The sequence below is a fragment of the Strigops habroptila genome, chromosome 22 (genome assembly GCF_004027225.2).
Source record: "Strigops habroptila isolate Jane chromosome 22, bStrHab1.2.pri, whole genome shotgun sequence".
Taxonomy (NCBI): domain Eukaryota; kingdom Metazoa; phylum Chordata; class Aves; order Psittaciformes; family Psittacidae; genus Strigops; species Strigops habroptila.
Genome location: NC_044298.2, coordinates 1,424,121 through 1,448,636, shown reverse-complemented (window position 1 = coordinate 1,448,636; position 24,516 = coordinate 1,424,121). Strand labels below are relative to the sequence as shown.

At 44.1% G+C, this 24,516-nt stretch overlaps 3 protein-coding genes across 3 annotated transcripts; all 3 read right to left on the bottom strand.

Moving 5' to 3' along the window:
• Positions 1 to 1,051: 1,051 nt before the first annotated feature.
• On the bottom strand, positions 1,052 to 1,792 carry LOC115602816 (feather beta keratin-like). The gene is made up of 2 exons (XM_030474250.1): positions 1,694 to 1,792; positions 1,052 to 1,372 (listed from the first exon to the last, which is right to left on the bottom strand). The coding sequence occupies exons 1-2, from the start codon at positions 1,790 to 1,792 to the stop codon at positions 1,052 to 1,054; spliced, it is 420 nt and encodes a 139-aa protein (XP_030330110.1).
• A 2,852-nt stretch (positions 1,793 to 4,644) lies between these two features.
• Positions 4,645 to 4,941, bottom strand: LOC115602815 (feather beta keratin). The gene has a single exon (XM_030474249.1). The coding sequence runs from the start codon at positions 4,939 to 4,941 to the stop codon at positions 4,645 to 4,647; it is 297 nt and encodes a 98-aa protein (XP_030330109.1).
• Positions 4,942 to 8,475: 3,534 nt separating this feature from the next.
• On the bottom strand, positions 8,476 to 9,148 carry LOC115602814 (feather beta keratin). The gene is made up of 2 exons (XM_030474248.1): positions 9,064 to 9,148; positions 8,476 to 8,793 (listed from the first exon to the last, which is right to left on the bottom strand). The coding sequence occupies exon 2, from the start codon at positions 8,770 to 8,772 to the stop codon at positions 8,476 to 8,478; it is 297 nt and encodes a 98-aa protein (XP_030330108.1). The 5' UTR covers positions 8,773 to 8,793; positions 9,064 to 9,148.
• Between the last annotated feature and the right edge of the window lie 15,368 nt (positions 9,149 to 24,516).

Sequence of the window (24,516 nt, the reverse complement as noted above, 5' to 3'; positions counted from 1 at the left end):
GCAAGCACGTACTCTTAACACCAGGGAAGTTCACATGAGTGGTTTCTGACTCTGACTGTAGGGCCAGTTGCAATCTGTCCCCCGTTAGAAATAGACCATGGAAGGGAGGGAAAGGGAAGAAAATTCAAAATCAGTGCTTATTTCCTTTAAGGAAGTTGTCCTGACTGACACCAGTCCCTTCAACTTCTTTGGAACTCCCTCTGCATTCAGGGTTTTCAAGAAGGGCTTTGAGGAGGAAAGGGCAAGGACCAATTAGAGGCAGTAACACACAATCAGAGTGTTGGGCAGGTGGGTGTTAGAGAGCACCAGCAGCTCAGTGGCTTGCTTCATCAATTGGAGGCAGTATCCAAGTTTGATTGTTGCTCATGTGTTCCTTGGGTGAGCTTCTGGCAAGCCTTTGTGTGTTCAGACCACACCAAACAACCCTCCATCACCCAATCTCTTTTCCAATGACCATAGACCTGAGGTACTCAGCTCGTCCAGGCACAAAACATTTCAACCATTGACCCTAACCCACTCATTTTCTTCCCCTCTAGGGTGCCTCATATTCCCACTGCACATCTTGGCTGGGCATCCCAGGATGGAAGTAACATGAAGAGACACAAACTACAATGCAGCATAAACTTTTAATGAGTCTAAAGAGAGAAACAAAGCAGTGCATCCTGGAAGGGATACTGTCCAGGCTGCTACAAGAGCACCTGACAGTCGGGCACCTCTTCACAGCAGTGGGACAAGCATTTTCCTTCCGCTCCCATGGAGAGAAGGTGTTGAGCAGGGACCTTCTTCAGTTGCTTCAGGATGAACCCATGGCACAGGATAGCAGGAGGCAACAGGGACTCATCATGCAGAGAAGAAAGCAGGAGAAGCAGAAGACATCAGCTGGACACATTTCCAGACAGCACAGGCCGGCACCTTGCTTCCATCCCTCCCTTGCAGGAGGGCACAAGGATACTCAACCGATCTGGGAACTCTGGCCAGCAGCAATGTCCTCAGTCTGGCACCTGGCTTTGGTCTTCCTGGTCGATGCACTCACTGGACATCCATCCCGGCTTTAGCAGGGCAGGCTCCTTCTGCCGCAGTAGCGGCCACCAAGGCCAGAGAAGCCGAAGCCCCCAGAGTTGATGGGCACTCCCCCCTCACTCAGGATGCTGCCAACGGCAGCAGAGGTGGTGGATCCCACAGTGGTGTTCTGGGGGAAGGAGCTGAGGATGGGTCCGGGCAGGGTCACCACCACGGGAGAGGGCTGGATCACCACGCGGGAGTCCTGGCATTGCCTGACACAGGGCACGTTGCAGCTGTTGGCCAGTGGGGTTGGCCCACAGGGACGGCACAGGTCGTAGCAGGACATGGCTTTGGGGTGGAGGTGGACCTGGGAGAGAGGGCAGCCAAAGCACAGGCAGCATGTGAGGGGCAGCCTGACAGCCTGCTTGGTCAGAGCAAAGGCACGGGCTGGGGAGCAGAGACAAGCTTCATAGGTAGGAAGAGAGGATTAGGAGCCCTGGCCCCACAGTAAAGAGAGCCCAAGTCTTTCTTGCACCTCCCTGCAGGGCAGCAAAGAGAACACAGATGCTGGCAGCACAAACAAGTTGTAAGGCTTACAGCAAAAGCTACACAGAGACAAAGACTCAATTGGAGCTAGAAGACAAAGAGAAAAAAGACAAGAAAAAGGCAACGTTTGTTGCAGCTCACCTTGTTCACCAAGGAGGAGAAGGCAAGAGAAGTGGATGCGGAAGCCTGCAGTTGACTGCCTTTTATACTGATCCAGACCTCCCCAGGCACACCCTTTGTGCATGCAATGTGTTTACCAACATGTTCATCTTGCATGCAAAGCATCATAATTAAAGAAACGGGGACATTGCTTATGTTTTCTGCAATGCTGCTTTTTCATTTCCCTGTTCATGACGTGCCCATTCAGCCACACAGGCTCCCTTCAACTGACCCTCTCAGATGCCAAAACACTTCCAGGGGAAATGACACGTCAGCAGAGACAGATGATGCAGCCAGTGATGACGACTGTCCCACTTGGCCAGATGAAGCCATCCCCTTGCCCTCCAGGGCCTCACTTTAAGGATTCACATGTTGAACAGGGCATGTTTTCTGGCTACCCTAAAATACAAGGCCAGAATTAGAGAGAATTTTCTGTGACAAGAGTCACCATACCCATTGAATAACCTAATACCTAACTCCGTCCAAGTGAGGATAGCCTCCAGCAGCTTCTGATCAAGAAGAGAAGGATGTTTGAAAAGCAGAAATACTTCTCTTCAGCACATACTATTTCCACTCCCACCCTAACCCCAGCAGTACCAAAGATCTGTGCTGGGGCTTCCCAACTGTTCGTTTTTCATGCTCAAGGATACCAAACATTTCTTCTTTGAGCCTACACCCTAACTCAATGACAGGCACTGCAAGAAGCTTGGAAAGCTTTCTATGAGACATCGGAATTCATAACAAATACTAGTCTAGGAACACATGCAGGAACACACTGGACACAAGTAGACACCAGGATCTCTGTTTCCTCTTCCCAGGCATCTCAGTGCACTCAGACATGCAGTTTCCCACTGGCCTGTGGTAGTCCCACTGTCAGCGCCCACAGTGAGGATCTGCTCGAAGACTCCAGACTGCTGCATCCTGCTCTCTCTAATTACATGCAGTTGATGCTGCCTTCCCTCCCTGGTATGATCTTTTCAGCCCACCTTGCTTCTGCTGTCAGCTCAGCATGGCTCACAAGTGTTGGTGGACAGTGCATTCCCTGAGGGAATGCACAGAAGGGCACGGGGTTTTTGCTGACAGCAGCTGTCATTCAGAAAAGATAGGGCTTTAGCTCCAGGGAAAGGCAGTGTAGGGGTTCCCACAGCGTATGTGACAGCACAGGAGGTGCCCCCCACTCTACCTGAAATAGGAGTTCTGGGGCATGTGGCAAATATCATCAGTGGAGGATTAGAGGATAAGGCAGGAAGGGACAGGCAGCTTGTCCTCTCCTACATCACCAGCTACATGCCGGCTCCACACATGTGCAAGGTTACTTCCCACCCTGATGTCTGTGGACTTGCAATTGAGGGCAGAAAGGCAGGAAGACATGATCGCTGCATCCCGGAGGGTTTGTTTTTTTCCATCCTCTGGTGTTCAAGGGCAAGGTATCGAGAAAGACTTGATAAATGCCCTCAATTGAGTGTCATGGCGCATGGGTCATGTAGGCTCCCAAGCTGTGAATGTGATGCTATGCCAACATTCCTAAAGTACTTCTGAAATGGGCCAGGGGGGACACACAGAGACTGGGGGCAGAAGGGAAGGCTTACATCTCTTTTGGCATCTGTCATACATGTGTTGGAGCCATGGAAGGCATTACAGGGGTTTGCTGAGAGACACAAGTCAGATGATCACGACAGAGGGATGTAGTGGCTTTGGATGGCTCTGTCACATGTAAAGGACAGCGCCCTCTAGCTGACTGTTTCAGTGAGACACCCACTCTCAGACCCTCGGATGCAAGTGCACCACATACTTTCAGCCTGTTTGGGATCACATTTGCTAATGCAGAATACTATTGTACTCTGGGCTCCTTTACACAAAGTATTTCCAGCAGGTTGAGAAAGTTGATCCTTCCCTTCTCTTAGCATTCATGAGGCCACACCAGGAGTTCCATGTACAGTTCTGGGCTCCTCAGTGTAAGAGAGACATGGACACACTGAAAGGGAGTCAAATGAAGTCCATGATGAATGAAAATTAAATTTAAAACATGATTAAGGGACTGGAGAGTCATACATATGAGAAAAGACTGAGAGCTGGGAAGAGCAGGCTCTCAGGGATGGCACTCAATCCTCTGTTGAAATACCTGAAGGTAAGGTTCAAGGAGGAAGGAGTTGGGCTCTTTTCAGTGAGGCCATTGAAAAGACCAAAGGCAATGGGCAAGAATGAAACACAGAAAGCTCTGTCTGAACGTCAGGAAACACTTTTTCATTGTGAGTGTCACTGAGCACTGGAACAGGCTGCCAAGGAAGATTATGAGTTTAGATCCTTGAAGGCAACAAAAAGCAATCTGGACCAAGAACAACTGGCTCTAGGATGAACTCACTGAACAGCAGGTTGGACCAGGCAACCTCCAAAAGCCGCTTCCAACCTGTATCACTCTGTGATTCTGTGATTTCCCATTGAACAGCTTGGCTGGGCATCCCAGGAGGAAAGGAACACAAGAAGACCCAAGCTACAACGCAACATAAATTTTAATGAATCTAAAAAGAGAAACAAAGCAGTGCATCCTGGAAGGGACGCCGTCCAGGCTGCTACAAGGGCACCTGACAGTCAGGCACCTATTCACAGCAAGACACACGTCTTCATCTCACACACACAGGGAGGGAGTGGTGATGAGAGACCCTCTCCGCTTGCTTCAGGATGAACCCATGGCACAGGACAGCAGAAGGCAACAGGGATTCATGATGTGGAGAGGAAAGCAGGAGTAGAAGAAGACATCAGCTGGACATGTTTCCAGACAGCACAGGCTGACACCTTGCTTCCATCCCTCCCTTGCAGGAGGGCACAAGGATGCTCAACCAATCTGCCCAGAGAAGCCTGGCCAGCAGCAATGTCCTCAGTCTGGCACCTGGCTTTGGTCTTCCTGGTCGATGCACTCACTGGACATCCATCCCGGCTTTAGCAGGGCAGGCTCCTTCTGCTGCAGTAGCGGCCACCAAGGCCAGAGAGGCTGAAGCCCCCGGAGTTGATGGGCACTCCCTCCTCACTCAGGATGCTGCCAACGGCAGCGGAGGTGGAGGATCCCACGGCAGTGTTCTGGGGGAAGGAGCTGAGGATGGGTCCGGGCAGGGTCACCACCACGGGAGAGGGCTGGATCACCACGCGGGAGTCCTGGCACTGCCTGACACAGGGCTCGTTGCAGCTGTTGGCCAGTGGGGTTGGCCCACAGGGACGGCGCAGGTCGTAGCAAGACATGGCTTTGGGGTGGAGGTGGACCTGGGAGAGAGGGCAGCCAAAGCACAGGCAGCGTGTGAGGAGCAGCCTGACAGCCTGCTCGGTCAGAGCAAAGGCACAGGCTGGGAAGCAGGGACAAGCTTCATAGGGAAGAAGAGAATCTTAGGAGTTGCAGTCCTCAATAGGGCCTTGCAAAGACAGAGAAGACCTTCTCCCACCTCCCCACAGTTTGGTAAAGAGAACAGAGATGAGTGGCAATGGTCTCAGCAAAACAAAACTTTTCAGTCGAGAACAGAAGACAAAGAGAAAAATTACAAAGACAACAAGCAGAAGAAGGCACTTGCTACTTACCTCGTTCACCAAGTAGAAGGCAAGAGAAGTGGCTGAGGGAGAGCCCCCACTGGACTGGCTTATGTACTGCTCAAGACTGTCCCACGCCCAGAGGAAGACTTTGCACGTGGAATGTGTTTCCCAAAAAGCTCATCTTACATGCAAGTCATCACAATTGAAAAAATTAGGGGGTTTACTTCTGCCCTGCAACCTTCTCTTTTCATTTCCCTGTTCATGACGTGCCTGTTCAGCCACACAGGCTCCTTTAGACTGACACTATTAGAACCCTAACTTTTCCAGGGGAAATGACACATCAGCACAGACAGATGATGCAGCCAGTAACGAGGAGTGTCCTACCTCACCAGGTGAACCAGCCTCTTGCCCTGCAGGGCCTCCCTTTTAAGTGTTTCCTGATGCATGCGGCCCGTCTCCTCATAACCCTGAGGCTTCAGCCTGGTCACCCATGCACAAGAGTCAGCTCTAGTTCTGTGCTCATTCACACTTTATTAGGCATCACGTTTCTAGGCAGGGAACCTCTGCTCTGGGGTTTAGACATTCTCTCTGAGATCGAGCTTTCATCTGAGCAGAAGCTGTTCCGCCTCTTTTGCCATCTTCCTTCTCTCCCTCATCACCACCTACCTTTAACAGCAGAGTACCAGTGCTTAAGATCCAAGGCTATCCCCCTCTCAACACTCTTTGCTGGAGACCACGGGCAAAGCTGAATGCACCCAAGTGACCAACGCATGTCCTGGCCAATCGATACACATCCTTCTTGCTGCCTGTGTCTTTGCCACCACTTCTGCTTTAACCACACAGACGGCTGCACACCAGGTGTCGCGTCCCGGTGGACAGTACAAAGAGGATTCAGATCTCACGGGGTGAAATTAAGACACAAATGAGGTCAAATGTCCAAATAATGCAATTTATTATCTAAAACTATTGTAAAAAATAAAATAAAATAAAATAAAAGAGAATAAAAGAGAAGAAGAAAAAGAGGAAGAGTAGGGAGAAAAGGATAGAAGCAAATTTGCAGAGAGAGAGAGAGCAGGTCAAATAGTTAAGTTACCACCACGGAGTCATACGGCATCCCGTCATCCAGACTGGTGGGAGAAGTCTTCCAACTAGCTGGCAGTCGTGCGGTCCTTTATACCATATTGTGTCCGGATGTCAATCAGGTAGTCGTTGCTCCAGCATTGCGCAACAACTGTGACCAGCCATGGGCTACATCCACGAATTGCACGTTTCAGCAGGTTTTTTGTCTGCTGACCATACAGTTTGTTCCTGCAAGGATGTTCCCGTCTGCTTTTTGGTTCCTGCAAGGATGTTCCCGTCTGCTTTTTGGTTCCTGCAAGGACGTTCCCATCTGCTTTTTGTTTCCTGCAAGGACGTTCCCGTCCGCTTTTTGGTTTTTGCCAGGATGTTCCTGTCCGCTTGTCAGAACTGATGCATCCCAGCCTCCTCCCTGTGCAAGGACAAGCAGCTGAATCAACAGAGCCGAATCCACAAGTTGTTTCAGAGAGCAATAAAGTCTCTTTCTGAGGGGTACACGGTCTCGCCACACTCACAAAAGTTCATGGCTCACAGAGAGCAATGGTTAAGACAAATACCTGTTTTATGTATCAGTCCTAAGGTCACGGAGAGCAATGGTTGAGACAAGCATCTGTTTTACATATCAGTCCTACACCAGGCATGACCAAATACATGGCAGGATTTCCACGGGGCACATAACCCTGCTCAGCTGCAAGCAGGGTCCATATTTCTTTGCAAGTACAATCGGAGGAGCATGGCATAGCAGGCACCTCCTACTGTACCCGAAGCACAACCAGAGCAGCAGCACGAACTATTTCCTGCATGTGATGGAGAGACTGAGAACTGAGGTAATGGGGTGCCACTTCTTCAGCCTCCCCAGCTTGTGGCATGGTTGGAGAAACAAAATGATCACTGCTTGGGACCTCCCCAAGCACAACCTGCTCAGCAGCTGAGTGGGGTTTCTAGAAGCTTTGCAGCACAACTGTGCCAGTATCACTTCCCTGCATGGTAGAGTGACAGATAAAGAACTCTGCAACTCCTTGTTTTTTTCAGCACAAGACTCCTTTGGTGGATGCAAAAATGCTTTTCCTGCTCCATTCTGGCTGTGCAAAGAGTTTCCAGCACATAACATCAGCACTGCCCATCTCTTTCTGATGAGGAACTATGAGGCCTGTGTGTACATATCTATCACCTACACATCAATGCTCAACCTATTCCAACTTTGCCAGAATCTAGTAGAGGGTTCACATGTCCTTTTGTATAGTTGCTCTGGCAACCTCTCATTTCAATCCCTTTGGCGCTCCCTCCACATCCAGGATTTCCAAGAAGGGTTTCGAGGAAGGAAGGGCAAGGATCAGTTGCAGGTGGTAACATGGAATCAGAGCTTTCAACAGGTCAGTGTTGGACTGCACAGAAATGTCTTGCAGTAGGTCAGTGTGTTCCCTTGTCAACCCGAGACAGTATCCAAGCATGCTTGTTGCTCACATGTCCATTAGGGGAGCTTCTGGACACCCTTTTTGTGTTCAGATTATACCACAAAACCCTCCACCACCCAATCACTCTTCCAATGACCATAGACCTGAGGCACTCAGCTCCTCCAGGCACAAGACAGGTTAACCATCGGCCCTAACCCACCCAATCTCTCCCGCTCTAGGTTATTCCATTTCCCACTACACATCTTGGCTGGGCACCCCATTGGGCAGCTTGGCTGGGCATCCCAGGAGGGAAGGAACACAAGAAGACTCAAGCTACAATGCAACATAAACTTTAATGAGTAAAAAGAGAGAAACAAAGCAGTGCATCCTGGAAGGGATGCTGTCCAGGCTGCTACAAGGGCACCTGACAGTCAGGCACCTCTTCACAGCAAGACACACGTCTTCATCTGACACACATGCACAGAAGGTGGTGAGCAGGGACCTTCTCCAGTTGCTTCAGGATGAACCGATAGCACAGGATAGCAGGAGACAACAGGGACTCATGATGTGGAGAGGAAAGTAGGAGAAAAAGAAGACATCAGCTGGACATGTTTCCAGACAGCACAGGCTGGCACCTTGCTTCCATCCCTCCCTTGCAGGAGGGCACAAGGATGCTCAACCAATCTGCCCAGAGAAGCCTGGCTAGCAGCAATGTCCTCAGTCCGGCACCTGGCTTTGGTCTTCCTGGTCGACGCACTCACTGGAGACATCCATCCCGGCTTTAGCAGGGCAGGCTCCGTCTGCCACAGTAGCGGCCACCAAGGCCAGAGAGGCTGAAGCCCCCGGAGTTGATGGGCACTCCTCCCTCACTCAGGATGCTGCCAACGGCAGCGGAGGTGGTGGATCCCACAGTGGTGTTCTGGGGGAAGGAGCTGAGGATGGGTCCAGGCAGGGTCACCACCACGGGAGATGGTTCAATGATGACCCTGGAGTCCTGGCACTGCCTGACACAGGGCACATTGCAGCTGTTGGCCAGTGGGGTTGGCCCACAGGGACGGCACAGGTCGTAGCAGGACATGGCTTTGGGGTGGAGGTGGACCTGGGAGAGAGGGCAGCCAAAGCACAGGCAGCGTTATAGTGACAGCCTGCTCGGTCAGAGCAAAGGCACAGGCTGGGGAGCTGGGACAGCCTGTGTAGGGAGGAAGAGAGATCAAGAGCCCTGGTCTTTAAGGAGCTGCTGCAAAGAAAGCTGTAGACCTTCCCCATCTTCCATGATGTTGGTAAGGAGCAAGGCTCTCAGAAAAGCTACACGAAAGAGAAAGAGAAAAAGGACAAAGAAGAGAAACCCACAGAGGCACTTGCTACTTACCTTGTTCACCAAGGAGGAGAAGGCAAGAGAAGTGGATGAGGGAGCCTGCAGTTCGACTGGCTTTTATACTGGTTCAGACTGCCCCAGGCCCAGAGGCACCCTTTGTGCATGGTAATGTATTGCCAAGAAGCTCATCCTGTATAGAAAGCATTCCCTGCTACTGTAATACACTTTGATTTCATAGTTGCAATGCTACCTCCTCGTTTCCTTGCTAATGGCATGCCCATTCCACCACAGAACCTTATTTTATATGACACAACTAGAGATGAAATGAATTTCTTGATTTGGGTAATTTAGACATTTATGGTGATCTGCTTGGAAAGCAATGTATTTTTCCTCCTCCGTCTGTCATTTTAGCTGCTGGCTTGGCTTTCACAGGCCGTTTTCAAATTAGAATGATGCGAGACTCATCTTAATTGGAAAATTTGCATCTTTTGCACAAATATACCTCCAGGTATTTTTCTCTGTTCCTTTGGATTGCACCACATCTTGAATCTGTCAATAGAAGTGTAATATTTCTTCAGACAAAAGCTTAATTAGGTCAGATACCCTGCATGGTACCAAAATTTTAGTTCATCTGTCAACTCTTTGATGTCTGCAACCACATCATGGCTATATTCAGGTATTGATATGGTTATAATATGGTGTTATTATAGCTTATTTTTTCACTGCTTCCTGATTTTGTAGAATATCCAACTACTTTAACTTCCAATACACAACATGGCGTCATCAGAATGCCTAAAAATCATGTTCTTCTAAGCCAACTTAACACTTCAAGCCATTTTTAGAAATAATTTTCCCCTTGAGCAACAGAGCAATTTCTGTAAAGACTCAATGAGTGGTTTTTCCTTCCCTTCTTGCAGAAGCTGTGGTCCGTTTGGGAGATATTTTATGTTTTTAATTGGAGTCAGAAAATGGAGCAACTACCTGTAAGAAGAATCCTTTCCTGACATCAGACAGACTGAGAATTCTCTCACCAAGCTGAGATTGGAAACTTTCAGACTTTATGGACTCATGTTCAAACTCATTGCAAGGATAGCAAGTTAAATAGGTCAGCTCTTTCTGCTGGCCAGATACTGAATTGCACATTCAAGATATCAATTAAAATCCATTGTGCAATATCAATCAGTCCAGACGCCTATGAAGTTCAGAAAAACTCTTCTCACAACAGGACTTTGAATCACCCATGCACTGAGACATACAAGATACTAAAACATCCCATTAAGTGTTTGAGATGAAACTCAATGGAAAAAAAAGTCCTGCAGATGTTGAGAGGTGCTGAGTTTGGAATTTAGCACAGCAAATCTGGCTGGTTTTGGGGGTTTTTTCGAAAGCAAACCAGAATTGTTCTACAAAGCATTTCAGCATCTGGTATTGGATATGGGCTATTTGGGCTACTGTACAAGTTGCTTCCCTGGTCTAATTAGGGGTGTAATATGCTAAAGTTTTATGTACTGGCATAACAATGTGGTATCCAGAATGTCTACTTATAGTATTCGTTCAACTCTGCTGTAGGAAAGAAATTAAAGCAATTGCAAACACATGAGAAGATGGCATCATGCAATTGCTTGGACACATACTTTCAGTTGATTTATTACCATACCGAAACACAGAAAACCAAATGCTTCATTCAGGTGGTGTAGCAAGCAATCGTTTCTACTACATTCAAATACTTTGAGGTGGCAATTTTGGCTAAGCAAATGAAGAAAAATGAAGGAAGTCTGAAGCTGAAATATTTACACCACTGCATGAAACATTTCTGAAGAGAGAAATGTTTGATTTCATTCATTAAAACAGAGCCTAATACACCATGACTGAAGCAAAAGAAGAATTCAGCTGATGGTGATGGGATAAAATTATCCACCCAGCAGAGTTCCCACAAAACATCACACCCAGATTTGTGATTTTATTTGTATCATTTTAAGAATTCAGTTCAGGGAAAAACCACATTCATTGGGAATGCATCCTGCAGTAATCACTGAAGGTAGAATAAGTGATCAATAGCAGGATTAAAGGAAATGTTTTTATAAAATATTCTTTCATTCAAAAAACTATATTTCACTTAAAGTTTTCTTCTGAGCAGTATCAGAATCTTGATCTTCCATTTACCTCCATTACATATTTAGAAGCCACTGAGGTGTGTCTGTCTGCAGATCCCTAAGGCTGTGAAACATTATTGAAACTTCTCCTCTGGCTTCTTTAAAGGAAAGAACTTCAAAGCTGGTCACAAAATATTCATGACGAAATTTGAATAGTTATGTCAGTTGGCTAATACCATCACTTTAAGTTGGAGAGTCATGGTTACTCCCTAAGCAGGCAATATTTAATAGCTTCAGAAACCAGGGTTATTCATTTTTTCATTAAAAAGTAGTTTTGTATGTGTCATAATAATAACCTTGTATAAAACTTCTGGAGCAGATCCATAGCTACTCTAAAGTCTTATGACTATATAATACAACATCACCGGGCAACAAAACTTATTGCTTCTCTCCCTGAAAAATAACATCCTCGGTTTTACTAGAAGACTAAGTTGCCTATTTGCAGACCTAGAGCTATACATCTGCTCCAGATTCCTAGAAAAAATTCACATCCAGTGACCCCACCGTAAGTGAGCTCCTTCAGGCTAGACCAGGCAGGGTCTGAGACTTGCCATGACACTTTATTGCACTGAAAAGCTTGGTGTCAGGTAATCACTTGTATTTCAATGTGCTGCGAAGACAAATATTTTGCTTCTTATTGTTTAGAAAAGGACCTTTCTGGCTATCCTAACCCTTCCTGATAGATTAAGCGTCATTCTGCACTCAAGCAGGGTTGGTGCCTGGGATGCTTATGTGGGTATCAACCCTGATTAAAGGGTCTGCCAGCAGGAATCAGGGTGAAAAGCTGCAGCCACCAAGGGTGACAAAGACTTTTTCTGTCTCCAGTGCCCATGTAGCTCATCTTTGGGCTGTTGTGCCAAAAGCTGTAGCTGTTACAGAACAAGCTAGTCAGGGAAAGTGTCTCACATACCCCGAGATCTGCCCTTCCCTAAAGACAGATTTCCTGTTTGGAGTTGTTTACCTGCTCCTTGTTTGCTTCTCTAATAGAGCAGTAAAAATTCTTCTCTGTAAATCCCTCCTAAATTATGAGGTGTGTTGGAGGGATCCATAGGGCAATAACTCTTATCGGGAAGTTCTGCGTCCTCCTTAGATCAAATGCCATATCACAAGTATTCATTAATGATTTATACATTCAGAGTGCTGTGTTATTATACTTGAACTGTGGTATTGGCTTCTGACACCCATGAATTGAGTAATAATATCTCTTTAAGATAAACAGATCAAAGTCACATATGTCATTCCACTAATCAGTTCGTAATCAGGTCAGGATTCCTGGCCTCATAATGCTTTATTTTGTTTATTTTCCTTTCTTTCCTACACTGCATTCATTTTAGATTCCACTCACCCCTTGCAGTCTCATGTGACTGTCACATGATCCCACTGATGCAAATAAACTCCATTTCATGGGTTTGTATGTTATTGCAATGATTTCAACACCATGAAGGGTAAAGCCTTATAATTTGGATCCATTTTTTCTCAGGATACAAGTCATCTCAGTGACAGATTATATTCCCTTCCTGTGAGTGTATTTTAAGAGCCAGCCACTCTGCAATGGCACAACTGCAAGCAGTTTTAGTAAGCTCCCTGTCATCAGTCTGATGCTCTTGTTCCCCTGTCATCTTTACCATCAAATCATATTTAGCTGCAGTACTTAAAAGGACAGAAGACAGATGGGCTGGGAGCTGCAATGCACTGCTTGGAAAGCATAAATAGACTCCCAAAACTACTAGTTACTTCTGGCTTCAAATTTGGAACCTTGTTTTCAAGGCAAATGATTTCTAAAAATCTATATGCTTTGAGGCATTGTGGCTTTGGCAACCAAAATCTCATCATTTTCTAGTGGGAGCAAACCTTAGCTTTCACTATAAAGCAGGAATGATTTGGGTGACTTTTTAACTCTGTCTCCCTGAATATCTCTCACAGTTCACCCAGGCCCGACGCCAGGCTCATTGGGATCTCAAAGGTGGGATTACAGGGAATCACCAAACTCTGACGAAATACCAAAGATCATGGCTATAACTTTATTGACCTCCGTCATTGGCTATATCCAAAGAACTTGCAATGCTTAGGGAGAGTGAGTTCATGTTACCCTGATGCACAGGAAGAAGGAATCTGGGAGGTTTTGCTTCTTAACTTTAGCACTTCTATACTCCAAAGCTGGATCCTACCCTCAGGCAGGTGGTAGAATTTTGCAGCAAACAGTCTTAGCTGTTTGGACAAGATTGAATGGCAAAGAGGACTCTTTCTCTCTCTTAATGCTGGGATTACATTGTAGATGGGTATAAAATAACTCCCTTTGCAGGTATAATGTACAATCTGCTGTAACCATGCAAGTAAATCTCTTTGGGCAAGATGCTGCCACTGCTGGAATACCATCTTATCTTGTGGAAGATTGGGAGATTTCAGTATAAAAAGCATTCATGCCCCACCACCTTCCTCTGAAAACTATTTGATTTCCTTTTTTGATATATATATAACTTATTCAATCTGTGGTCCTCATCTTCTAAATCATTCCTGTAAAGTAGATGTCTTTGTAAAGGTCCCAAAGCAGTGCCAGTCATTGGGAACACTCTGCAGAAGTTTTCAAAGCACTTTGCAAACTCTCATTAATGATTTATACATGCAAAACACTTATTACCATATTTTAAGCATTCAGCATGATTGCAGTGTTTTAAAATAGACTTATGAAGTCACCCTGAAATACGTGTCAAGGTTGTTACTGTTCATATTCTCTAGTTATATATTAAGGTTCTTGCATCATACTACATTTTTGTTTGATTTTCATTTGAAAAGTAGCTTTGATGATGCCAGAATTCTTAGAAGAGACAACTGGTGAAACTTGTTGCAGAGAAAATCTGAAACTTCTCAGAACTTACACAAACATGCACTTGCTCACTTGCTATGTATGTGAAAACAGAGAATAATTATATAAGCATCCATGACCTCCTCAGCTTAATTCTGTTTGCATTTTGAGGAAGGGTCTCAGAAAGAGCTGAACTACTCATATTGGTAAATGAATAACAAAATCAAGACCCTTAATAAAGACTTAGAGGCCTTTTTAGAGGAGGCAAGAGAATGATTTGAGCAAAGGATTAGGCTCTTGTACATCTCTCATGAAAGAATGTGAAGGTCAGAAAATGTGCCAGTCAGGCTACCCTGACACATGTAGAACTTACTCTTGGGGAAAAAAATAACCTGGGTAGCTAATGAGGACCTCATGCACAAAACGCTTCTTTAATCTTTCAATTAATTTAAGAAAGTTCCCACTAAATAGGCCTCCTATTTATCTTGTTTGTTTTCCCCGTCTTTTAGTGTTCTCTTCAGAAAAGCAGATAAATCCACGCCGATACAATCATTGCTTGGTAACCAACCGTTACCTAGGGGATGAATTTTGATGTAGGATTTTTATTGAAAGGTTATTACTTTTTTAACAAAGCTTATTACTCCACAGTTAGTAATTTGCAAGCATTGGTAATTGCAGATTTCTTAAGTGACAGGTTAGGTTTCAAAATGCATAAATAAAGCCATGGATTTTAACCAGGGATGGTGTCTTAAATACTTTAAGCAGCTTTGAAAAACTTGGCACTTTTTCATCTCTTTCATGGAGAGAAAACAAAAAAACACTAAAAAAAATTAATGTTCACTATTTATTCTGAGCAGGGGAAGCACAGTTTGAGAATTTCCAGCCCTACTGAATTGCTGTGCTTTGTTCAGGCTAAGCGGATCTCCACTACACTAGGTTTTCTAATACTTTTGGGCACTCATCTCTTCAGATTCAATTTCAAGTCCCTTATCTTTCCTGTAAACATGTCTATCCAAGAAAGAAGGATGTCCTGGTGTCCAAACCACTGGCTTAGCTGGGGTTGTACACACTTCACTTATCCTATAGACTGAGTTGCTACACCAAATCCTCAGTTATTGTGGAAACAGCACTTGAAGAATGTGAATATAATGGGCACTCTTACAATTAAATAATTTATGAACACTTAGGAGTGTGTTTACTTCCTGACTGCCACAGATTTCCTGTGTAAAACTAGAAAAGTCATTTCAGGACATATCAAAAAGTACTTCCCTGTATTGAGAGCCCCTCCCTTAATCCCTGTGCAGTAGCGTTGCATTTGTGAAAGAGATAGTAATCCCTTCTCTTTTGTTTTTCAGGTCTAATCAGTTCAAATGCTTGTTGTTTGGTGTGGGGACTTGCCCTTTGTTTGCCCAACGCAATCTCAGTTAAGACTTCAAAGACTTGCAGGAATTCAAATTATAAATAATATGATAAATGCCAATGAGGAAAGCCTGTTTTACTCCAGGCTGTTCCATTTGCTCAAGTGACCTCTGACAATTCATTTAGCCTTTGTGCTTCACTACTAAACCTAGATAATAATTAGATATAATAATAAGATTTGCCAAAGGCAATGAAAACTTAAGATGCAAAGAAGTGCAAAGTAGCATTTTATATAGTACCCAAAACTGCAAAGAGAGTAAAAGTCTCAAAGAGTTCCCCATAATACTATGGCACAAAGGGCTATAAAAATAGGGTGCAATGAACATGAAGCACTGAGTAGTCTTTGAGTCAGTATTTAGAAAAGAAAATGCCCATAAGAGGAGCACGAGTTGTGCTAAACCTGGATTAACGGCACAAAATGCCTCAGCAACAAAAGATAAGCATAGTTGGCAGTTAAGGCTTTTCTTGCCAGGCATTTCCAGCTCTCTAAGAACATGCCTGTGGTGGTTTACAGACAGTTAAAAACTAGATTTTTTTTTTTTTTTTTTTTACCTACAAGCTTTTAAGGTTTATCTTCACATAGCTTATGAGCAGCATGTTGTGCATATTTTAGGTCAACCTAAAATACAACCAATTGTTTCTTTATCCATGGTTAAATTATAAGACCCAAATCTTACTAAATGAATTCTGAATGAAAATAAACATATATATTAATCTCCCTGTATATGTATATATGACTTTTCAGACGAACAAATCCTGCTGCACAGCTTTAATGTTACACAGCTCCTCAATGGCAGAGCAGTGCTTAGGGAAATTAATTAAAAGTAAATCTTGGGACATTCCCACCTGCCTTTAGTTCCCTTTTGCCTGCCTGGAGCCCTCAAAAACCCTATGTCCTGGTTTCTTTAATCAGAAAACCGTACTAATTTTTCCCATTTCTTATTATGGCCCTATAAAAACCCAACCTGGCTAAGATGTAATAACCTTTTACTCAAAAAAAAAAAAAAAAACCAAACCCAAAAAAAAAGACAAACAAGAAAAGCCCAAACACTACTAAGGGTGAAACGCAAATTCACTTTCTTACTCCAGACTTTTGGTTTTGGTTTTTGGTTTTGGCCAGAGCGAAGAAGGCAAAAAGCACCTGCTTCACTCTTTGGTGTTTCCCCATCGATTCACATGCTCACAATCAACATGAGAGACAAGAGACAGAGCTCTTAAGTGTATATAAAAAACCCCTTTGCCTCCCTGAAGAACAGCTGCCTTCAGCAAATAGGAAAGGCTTTATTTTATGTATGTAGTGCAGAGGGAATAGGGATTAGAGCGATAGTCCCGCCGCCATGCCGCTGCGGGGCTGGACCCTGCTGCTGCCGCTGCTGTTGCTGCTGGTGGGGCCGCTGCCCCTGGCCGCCGCCGCGCCGCAGGCCGCCTGCCCGGAGCGCTGCGATCGGTCGCGCTGCCCTCCGCTGCCCGCCTCCTGCCCCGGCGGTGAGGTGCTGGGCGGCTGCGGCTGCTGCCGCGCCTGCGGAGCGGAGGAGGGATAGCCCGCCGGCGGCGGCGGCGGCGGCGACCCTCCCCTCGTGAGGGGCTCCAGTGCGTGGTGCCGCCCGGCGCCGGTGTCCCCGCCTCGGCCACCGTGCGCAAGCGGGCGGCGGCCGGGCGCTGTTGGTGTTCCAGCACCGAGCCCGCCTGTAATAGCGATGCTGTTACCTACGCCAGCCAGTGCCAGCTGCGGGCTGCCAGCCGCCGCGCAGAGATCCTCCGCCAGCCGCCTATCATCGCCATCCGGCGCGGAGCATGCGGGCAGGGCCAAGAACACCCTAATAGCCTGCGGCACAAATACAACTTTATTGCAGATGTGGTGGAGAAGATAGCTCCTGCTGTGGTTCACATTGAATTGTTTCGCAAACTTCCTTATTCGAAGAGGGAGATTCCTGGGTTTGTTTTTTTTTTCACTTTTTTAGTGCAAGGTGTCCCTGCCCATGGCAGGGGGGTTGAAACTAGATGATCTTAAGGTCTTTTCCAACCCTTACTATTCTATGATTCTATGATTTTTTTCCTCCCATAGCTCTAAGGAGATAGATTTGATTTTGAAATATTTCAGACAAATCAGTGTAAATGCTTAAATAATCCTCACAAGAACTGAAGGCATGGGAATGCACAGGCAGGAGCACAACGTATCTAGCAGGTGGCTATCCTGAGCATGAATTTTTCTAACTAGGATGGAGCAAAGAGAGGGGAAAAGGGAAAAAAGCATGGGAAAATCAGCCACAAATAAATATACTACATCACGCAAATTTGTGCCAGCCTTGACTCATTCTGAAGGGTTGTGAAGTGTTAGTAAAATACTGTGTTTCAGCCTTAGAGCTTTAACCTCTCCAGAGCAGCTGGTTCACCTCTGTCCCTTAAAGGAGGAGCCTTTAGGGATCCCCATGTGTCAGGATTAAGTGGGAATACCATCCTTCACCCTGAACAGGGAAATCCTCACTGATGTCCTCTCAGCTGGCTCACTTTTCTTAGTTATTCCAGTCCCAAAAAGTGGTTTAGCCCCACTTCCCTGTCTTAAAGCAACCATCAGGCCCTGAAACCTCGTGGCAAAGATTATCAAAACTATTATTTCTCTTTCACAAGATTTATATTTAAAGTTGAGGGCAGCTGAGTGGTGCTAGGAAGGCGACATGCCCCCCTTCCTTGCCTTGCAAACTGGGAGGAAAGTTTCCTTTGTTCATAATTATTATTCACTTAAATTTTTCCTTCATATTATAAATTGTCTGTAGCTTGAGATGTTAGCCAGGGTCCTAAGGCAAATGCGCTTACAGGAACTTGTGAACAGAAGAAAAGATTTCAGGCTGATTCCCATTAATTCATGCAGATAAAGCATTGTGCATCAGGTATGCAACACAGCAAGTTGTACTGTACTTAAGTGTGTCCCAAAATATGCAAGTGATCCCTGTCCCTGTTATTACAATAAGATTTTTATTAAGAATACCTTTTATGTATTAAAAAACCTCTTTCTGATTTACAAGCTGACATGTTGAGTGACTGTTATTCCGGAAAGATCCTAGATGCACTGACTGTTGGCTTTTTTGAAAGTTGCTTCCATGTGAATCCTGATTTCCCTCTCCTCCTTTAACATAATATTTCTGTCATATTGATTTCTTCTTTCTAGAGTTTATAAACCCATTTTTAAATCCACATGGCTGGCTTGTTCATAAAAATCTTGGCAAACTGACAGCCCCCATTTCCTATAATTCTTTAGTAGTCTGACATTAAAGTTATGTCTCTCTTTTGTGTTAAATTAGGTTCTCAACAGGACAGAGCTATTTCTCATGTGTTTCCCCCTGCCCCCACTGCCAGTCTTTCCTTTAGTACTATCACATTAAAACAGCTTAGATGGAAACACCAGTTTCAGAGTACAGCCCATTGCAACCTTCCCTGTAAAAATGCCCTTTTGAACCTGGTCAAAAAGCTGGGGGGAATAGAAAATGAAAAAAGAAAGAAAAGCAGGAAGGCAGCTCTGTGATGCACCCTGACTTCACTTTGAGTCAGTGGCAAGAAGACGTGGGTGGTTTCTACCTGCCTTCAATTGCAACATGGTCAAACCCTGCAAAGAGATCTGAAACAAATCCAAATGCTCCACTGAAATACGATGCAAGTATTATTTGTAAAAACTAAAGTGAATATTAGATACAGAGCTCACTCTGCCTTGGAATCAATCCTATTCAGAGATGATCAGCCTCATTCTTGGCTATGAATTTATTGAGTTGTTCTCCTCATTCATAAATATTCCCCAAGAATAATAGCTGTATACTGCTAAGTTTAATGGCCTGTAAGGTATTTCAGAGGAATAGTCTCTTCTCTTCCACACCAGACAACGTGTCAGGTTTAGAAAATGAAAATAAAATCCTGTTTCCTATCAGCAAATGGTGCTACTGGTGCTCCCTTGAACCCCTTGAAGGGATAAAAAAAAGAAAATGTAAATAAAACAATGCTTGATCAACACATGATCTAACTGAAATGTGGTTAGTGAAGTATATCAAGTTCTTTTTGACCCATGAAATGTTGAAGTGAATCCTGCCTGCAGGGTGTATTTAGCACACAATGTGAAGGTCCAATAGGTAACAAACACAGCGAGCAAAACAGTTTCATTACTTGCAGGAGTTATGCATGCAGCAAAGTTTGTTTTGCAACTAATTAAGACTTCATGCAAAAAGGGTGTCACATCCTCCAGGCAATACTACGTTTATACGTTTACGTCAAATATACGTTTGACTGCGAGTATAAAAGCATTTGCTACATAGAACTCTTCTAATCACTTTTCTTAAACTCTTCTCCTTGGTGATCCAGGTAAGTCAATTTTGAATCAATTACTTACTGCTATCTACATATTATCCAATGACAGGTGAAACTTAGGAAATGGTAAGGGGGTATTCTGCCAGAAATAACCTTTTTGTTGTCCTTTAGTGCTAAATTTTACACTTCAGAGGTGAAAGATGGCATTTGCAAACTACGTTAGCGTTCAGGACAGCAGTTCATTTAAACCACATATAGCATATGGAACACCCTCAGAACTCTAAAGAGTCTCAATTTCAGACTTGCAAGCATCCTTTTCATATTATAATGGCTAGATTTCATTAAAGAAGTTATCATTGAAAAAATATATCATTGAAGATATGTAATTTTTAATGCTCTTCTCACCCTCAGCTGTCTCCAAGGAAGCTTCTTTTAACAGCTGGAGAACTTGTCCTAAATAATTTCCAAATCCTACAAAGCCTGGAACTTGTTTTTTTCTGACTAAAAAGCCACTTTTCTACTGGTTTTGTTTAAAATATATTTATAGTGTTGAATTTTAAATCTAGAAGGAACATAGAAGTGCTCCTTTTCACCCCTTCTCAGGGATACTAGGATGAGCTGAAGGATCCCTATCCTTAGACTGATCTGTAGCAGGAATTCTTTCTTCAAAGGCAGAACCAGCCATTTCAGATCCAGCTCTTTAGCTGGTAAAGTATTGTTGTTGCCTTTTTCCTAACTTCAAGTCAAAGGCATAAGGTCAATTGGAAAAAGCTGAAGATGCAGCCCTCAGGATTGGAGAAGGCAACTATGGTGTGTGCTGAAACAAGATGTTTAGATGGAGACACATGAAATCACCCCTGAATTTTATCTCTCCCACAGACTCCTGGGGTAATTGTGGGGACTCATTTGGGAAATCAGTTCAGGACCACCCTTTATGCCGGCCCTTAATCTCTTCTACATTAGTTTCACAAAGATAAAGTGAAGAAAATTATCACTTCTCCCTCACTCTGTTTGCCACTGAATTGTGCCTCATAAGTGTGGGCACAATTCAGGGCAAGAACATCTTGTTAATCTGTAATTATACGATACCTAGGAAAATCTGGCCTTGATATCAGGTACAGTTTTAAAGAGCTGTGTGGTTTCAAGTATAAGATACTGTAATCCAGATGGTATATAATGAGTCTAATGAAAGATGGGTGGATCTCCATCCCAGATCATACTGCTCCATTTCTAATCAGGTGAGATGAGGCAACTGGCTTCTCCCCCCATGTTTTGGTTTGCCAGGGCAGTGAGGACTAAAATTGAAATTTAAAATGTGGAGTTGAGTTTGGGTTATGGTTTTCAGTAGGGTTTGAATTGGCAATAGAAGGAGTGACAGAAGAAAAGAAGACAAGCAATAGCAGAAGAGTGTTTAGGATGAAAACAGTGGTGATCTAGAAAATATCATCATATATTGAAACAATGACGTTCAAAATGGGTTGTTTAGCAAGGAGGTTTACTGAGTGGAAAAAGGAAACTGGACAAACACGTAACTACCACATGAACTTTGCAATGTCCCCTTTTGCCATCAATCATGGCATCCAGCATGCAATCTTGTCTTCCCAAAATCTTGACGCCTTATACATAAACTTCTTGCTAGACTAACAACTGCCTTTTCTTCTCTCCTCTTCGTGTGTTTCAGGTCTGGATCTGTCCCATGTCTCCCTACGAGTGCTGCCTGCCACCTGGGTTGATATGCCCTGAGCCATTTGCCCTCACCTCCAATGAGACCTGTGTCATAAAATACCCCAACACAGTAATGGACATAGTGGAGCCTGACCTGCCACCATATTCTGTGATATATCCTGGCCCAACTCTCACCACTTTTCCTCAGCAAACCCTAGTGGGATCTACTGCCTTGTTCAATGTCAGAAACTTGCTTGGTTCCAGGGGATCTCATGGGTTTAGGGGTATGTGTGGTTCTGGGACAGCATGTAACTCAAGATTATCATTTTATGATACAGGAAATTTTAACCGTTCTTTTCCTCACTTGTCCATACCCTTTTGTTATAGAACTTACAGGCCAACCTAAACCCAGCATGGATATCTGTGGATTAAGTGAAAAGCAGTACTGAACAGTAAGACAGATCGTGACTAAGTTTATGGATAATGGATTATAGAAGTGCTGAGCTCCTACAGTTCCCAGTGGAGTCAGTAAAGCATTGGCTTCCTGGAACTAGACCTGCATGAGGACTTGAATTTCCAAACTTCAAGAAACTGAAATTTCATTATTGATCTTATTCAAAATCAGAATGAAAGAAAAAAAAAAAAAAGAATTCTCCAAGAAACAAGATTTTTAAAAAATAAAAAATATTTTTGGTTTGATAAAAATGTATCTCAATAAATTCAAGTTTTTATGCCAACATTGACTTTCTAATATCAATTCCTCTTGAAATAAAAACCACCAAATATTTCAAAATTAGATGACTGAAAATCTTGGGTTCCAAAATCGATTTTATCAAAATTCATATTCATTTGTATATTTTGTGGCACCAGTATTTACAATTTAAAAAGAAAAAAAAAATCAGCTCTACTTGGCATTTCTTAAGATTAGGCATTTTGCAAGTCTGTCTTGTGCTTTATTTCTGCTTAGAGCTATGATGTAATGGTTTTCCAGCTTATTTTTCTGACTTTACCTCCTTTGATGTAAGCCGGGCAAAACCAAATTCGAACTTCAAACAATTGTAATAGCAGATATCTTTGTAAAATATCTGAGCAAAGAAGAACATGCTATGTAAAATTAGGGAACTGGAGATTCATTGTAGACCCTCATGAAGTCCTGGAACTCTTCTGATTATATCCTATCCATCTCATTTTGCACATGTATATTCAGCTTCTCATTCCCATTAAATATTGCCATGCAGCATGTACTTCTGGGGTTTCCTTTTGCTCTACATTTTATTTTTGAACCTTTGTGAGTGCCACTCTAAGTGGTGGTGTCACCTTCCTGAGGCTCAGCACTCACACCAGCATTAACTAAGTCACCGCTCAATATTTATAAGCTTTTGCATGTTTTAAGACCTCAGCCAAACTGCAGAGCAGAAAGATGCTGCTGGCTCTGGAGGGTGCTTCACCCTGCACAGTGGTGGGCCAGTCCACCTCTGAAGCAGGCCACAGAAAGTTGGCAGACTGCAGCAGCACGGAGCACCATGAAACCACCTCCCCACTCCTTCCCAGGCTCCCAAAGATGAAGAGATTTTAATTAATTGAAGTATTAGAGGGAATTTCCCAGCCTATTTCAAGCAAACATGTAGATGAGGCCCTTAGTGACATGGTTCAGTGGTGGACTTGGCAACGCTGGGGTAATGGTTGGACTTGGTGATCTGAAAGGTCTTTTTCAACCTAGTTGATTCTCTGATTCTATTCACAAGGCTATTCCTCCAAAATAGAAAAAAAAATCATTGACCAAGTATGTACAGGCAGCAGCAGGGCACTATAACCGTTTCTCTGGGTCATTTCATTGGGAGAATTGCTGCAAAAAGGATCTGTAATATGAATACATGCAACTTCATAGCACAAAGAATATATATGTATATATATTGGCCAACATGCAGTAATAGTTAGAACTAATGAGTTATTAGGCTGAGCATTAGACCTTTTCCTCATTGTAATTCTCAGGGGATGGTTTCCAACAGCCTTCCCCATCCCCCAGGGTATTTTCTCTATATTAATCTACTCAAGTTCTTGGAGTCTGCAAATTAAACCTGCCACTTCTTTTTCCATGAATCAAACTCAACTTCAGGTGGCTCCTATATGATCCTTTCAGTAATAATAACAAATATAGTTTTCAAAATGCTTCATAAACATTAATTATATTTGTACACATGCAGAGCATTGTGAAACTAAGTCTCTGTCTTCAGATTTAGACATCCCAGGTGTTTGTTGAGCAACACCTCCAATTTAGAAATACATGTATGAGGACTGCAAGCTTCATTTCTCAGGTGAGATCATTATTTTGCATTTTTTCATAAACCGTTCTTTTTTTCTTTTTTTTTTTTTATATTTAAACAAGTCACCCCAATGTTTTGTTTTAAAGTTCAGGGGACAAATCCCAAGAGAGTGGAAGCTAGACATCTTGCCTCCCTTCAGCAGTGCAGTATGCACTATGCTCAGTTTGCTCAGCTTGCTCAGCTCAGAATCATAGAATCAACCAGCTTGGAAAACCTCATCATGTGCCACCGTCCTCCCAGCACTGCCAAGGCTGCCACTAACCTATGTCACTGAGGGCCTCATCTACACAGTGTGTGAACACTTCCAGGGATGGTGACTCCACCACTGCCCTGGGCAGCTTGTTCCAATGCCTTTCGGTGAAGAAATTGTTCCTAATATCCAAACTAAACCTCCCTTGGTGCAGCTTGAGGCTGTTATTCGTGTCTTTTGAATATCAGTTACCCTGTAACAGTCTAGCCCCATGAATGGGTCTCCAGCAGTGGTGAATTTAATAGCAGATCAGCAAGCCAAACACTAATAGCTACCATCCACCACTAAAGTTACACAACTGCTTACTGCCACCACACTTGTCCTAAAGATTTAGGTGCTTGTCATAGTGTCATGATGGAGGAACCCAGCTCATTTGGATGTAGGTGTGTCTATCCTTTCTTTCTCTTTCCCTAAGGTTCTGTGAAAAACCTGTGTTGGTCAACATAACCATGAACTACCTGACATATATGTGCCACGTGTAATTTTGCTGTGAATACACTCAGCTACTATGTGGCCCAGGCCTTTGGGCAATAGCCATGCTATAAAGGAGGACAGGCAGGTGCAGCAGTGCTGGAAAGCTCCATGTGGCTGTAGTATGCAGGA

Excerpts from the sequence above, each read along its gene's own strand:
- LOC115602816 (XM_030474250.1), bottom strand. The coding sequence starts at position 1,792 with ATGCACAAAGGGTGTGCCTGGGGAGGTCTGGATCAGTATAAAAGGCAG. Across the intron at positions 1,373-1,693 it reads GCCTTCTCCTCCTTGGTGAA|CAGGTCCACCTCCACCCCAA; the intron begins CAAGGTGAGCTG and ends TGCCCTCTCTCC.
- LOC115602815 (XM_030474249.1), bottom strand. The coding sequence starts at position 4,941 with ATGTCTTGCTACGACCTGCGCCGTCCCTGTGGGCCAACCCCACTGGCC.
- LOC115602814 (XM_030474248.1), bottom strand. The coding sequence starts at position 8,772 with ATGTCCTGCTACGACCTGTGCCGTCCCTGTGGGCCAACCCCACTGGCC.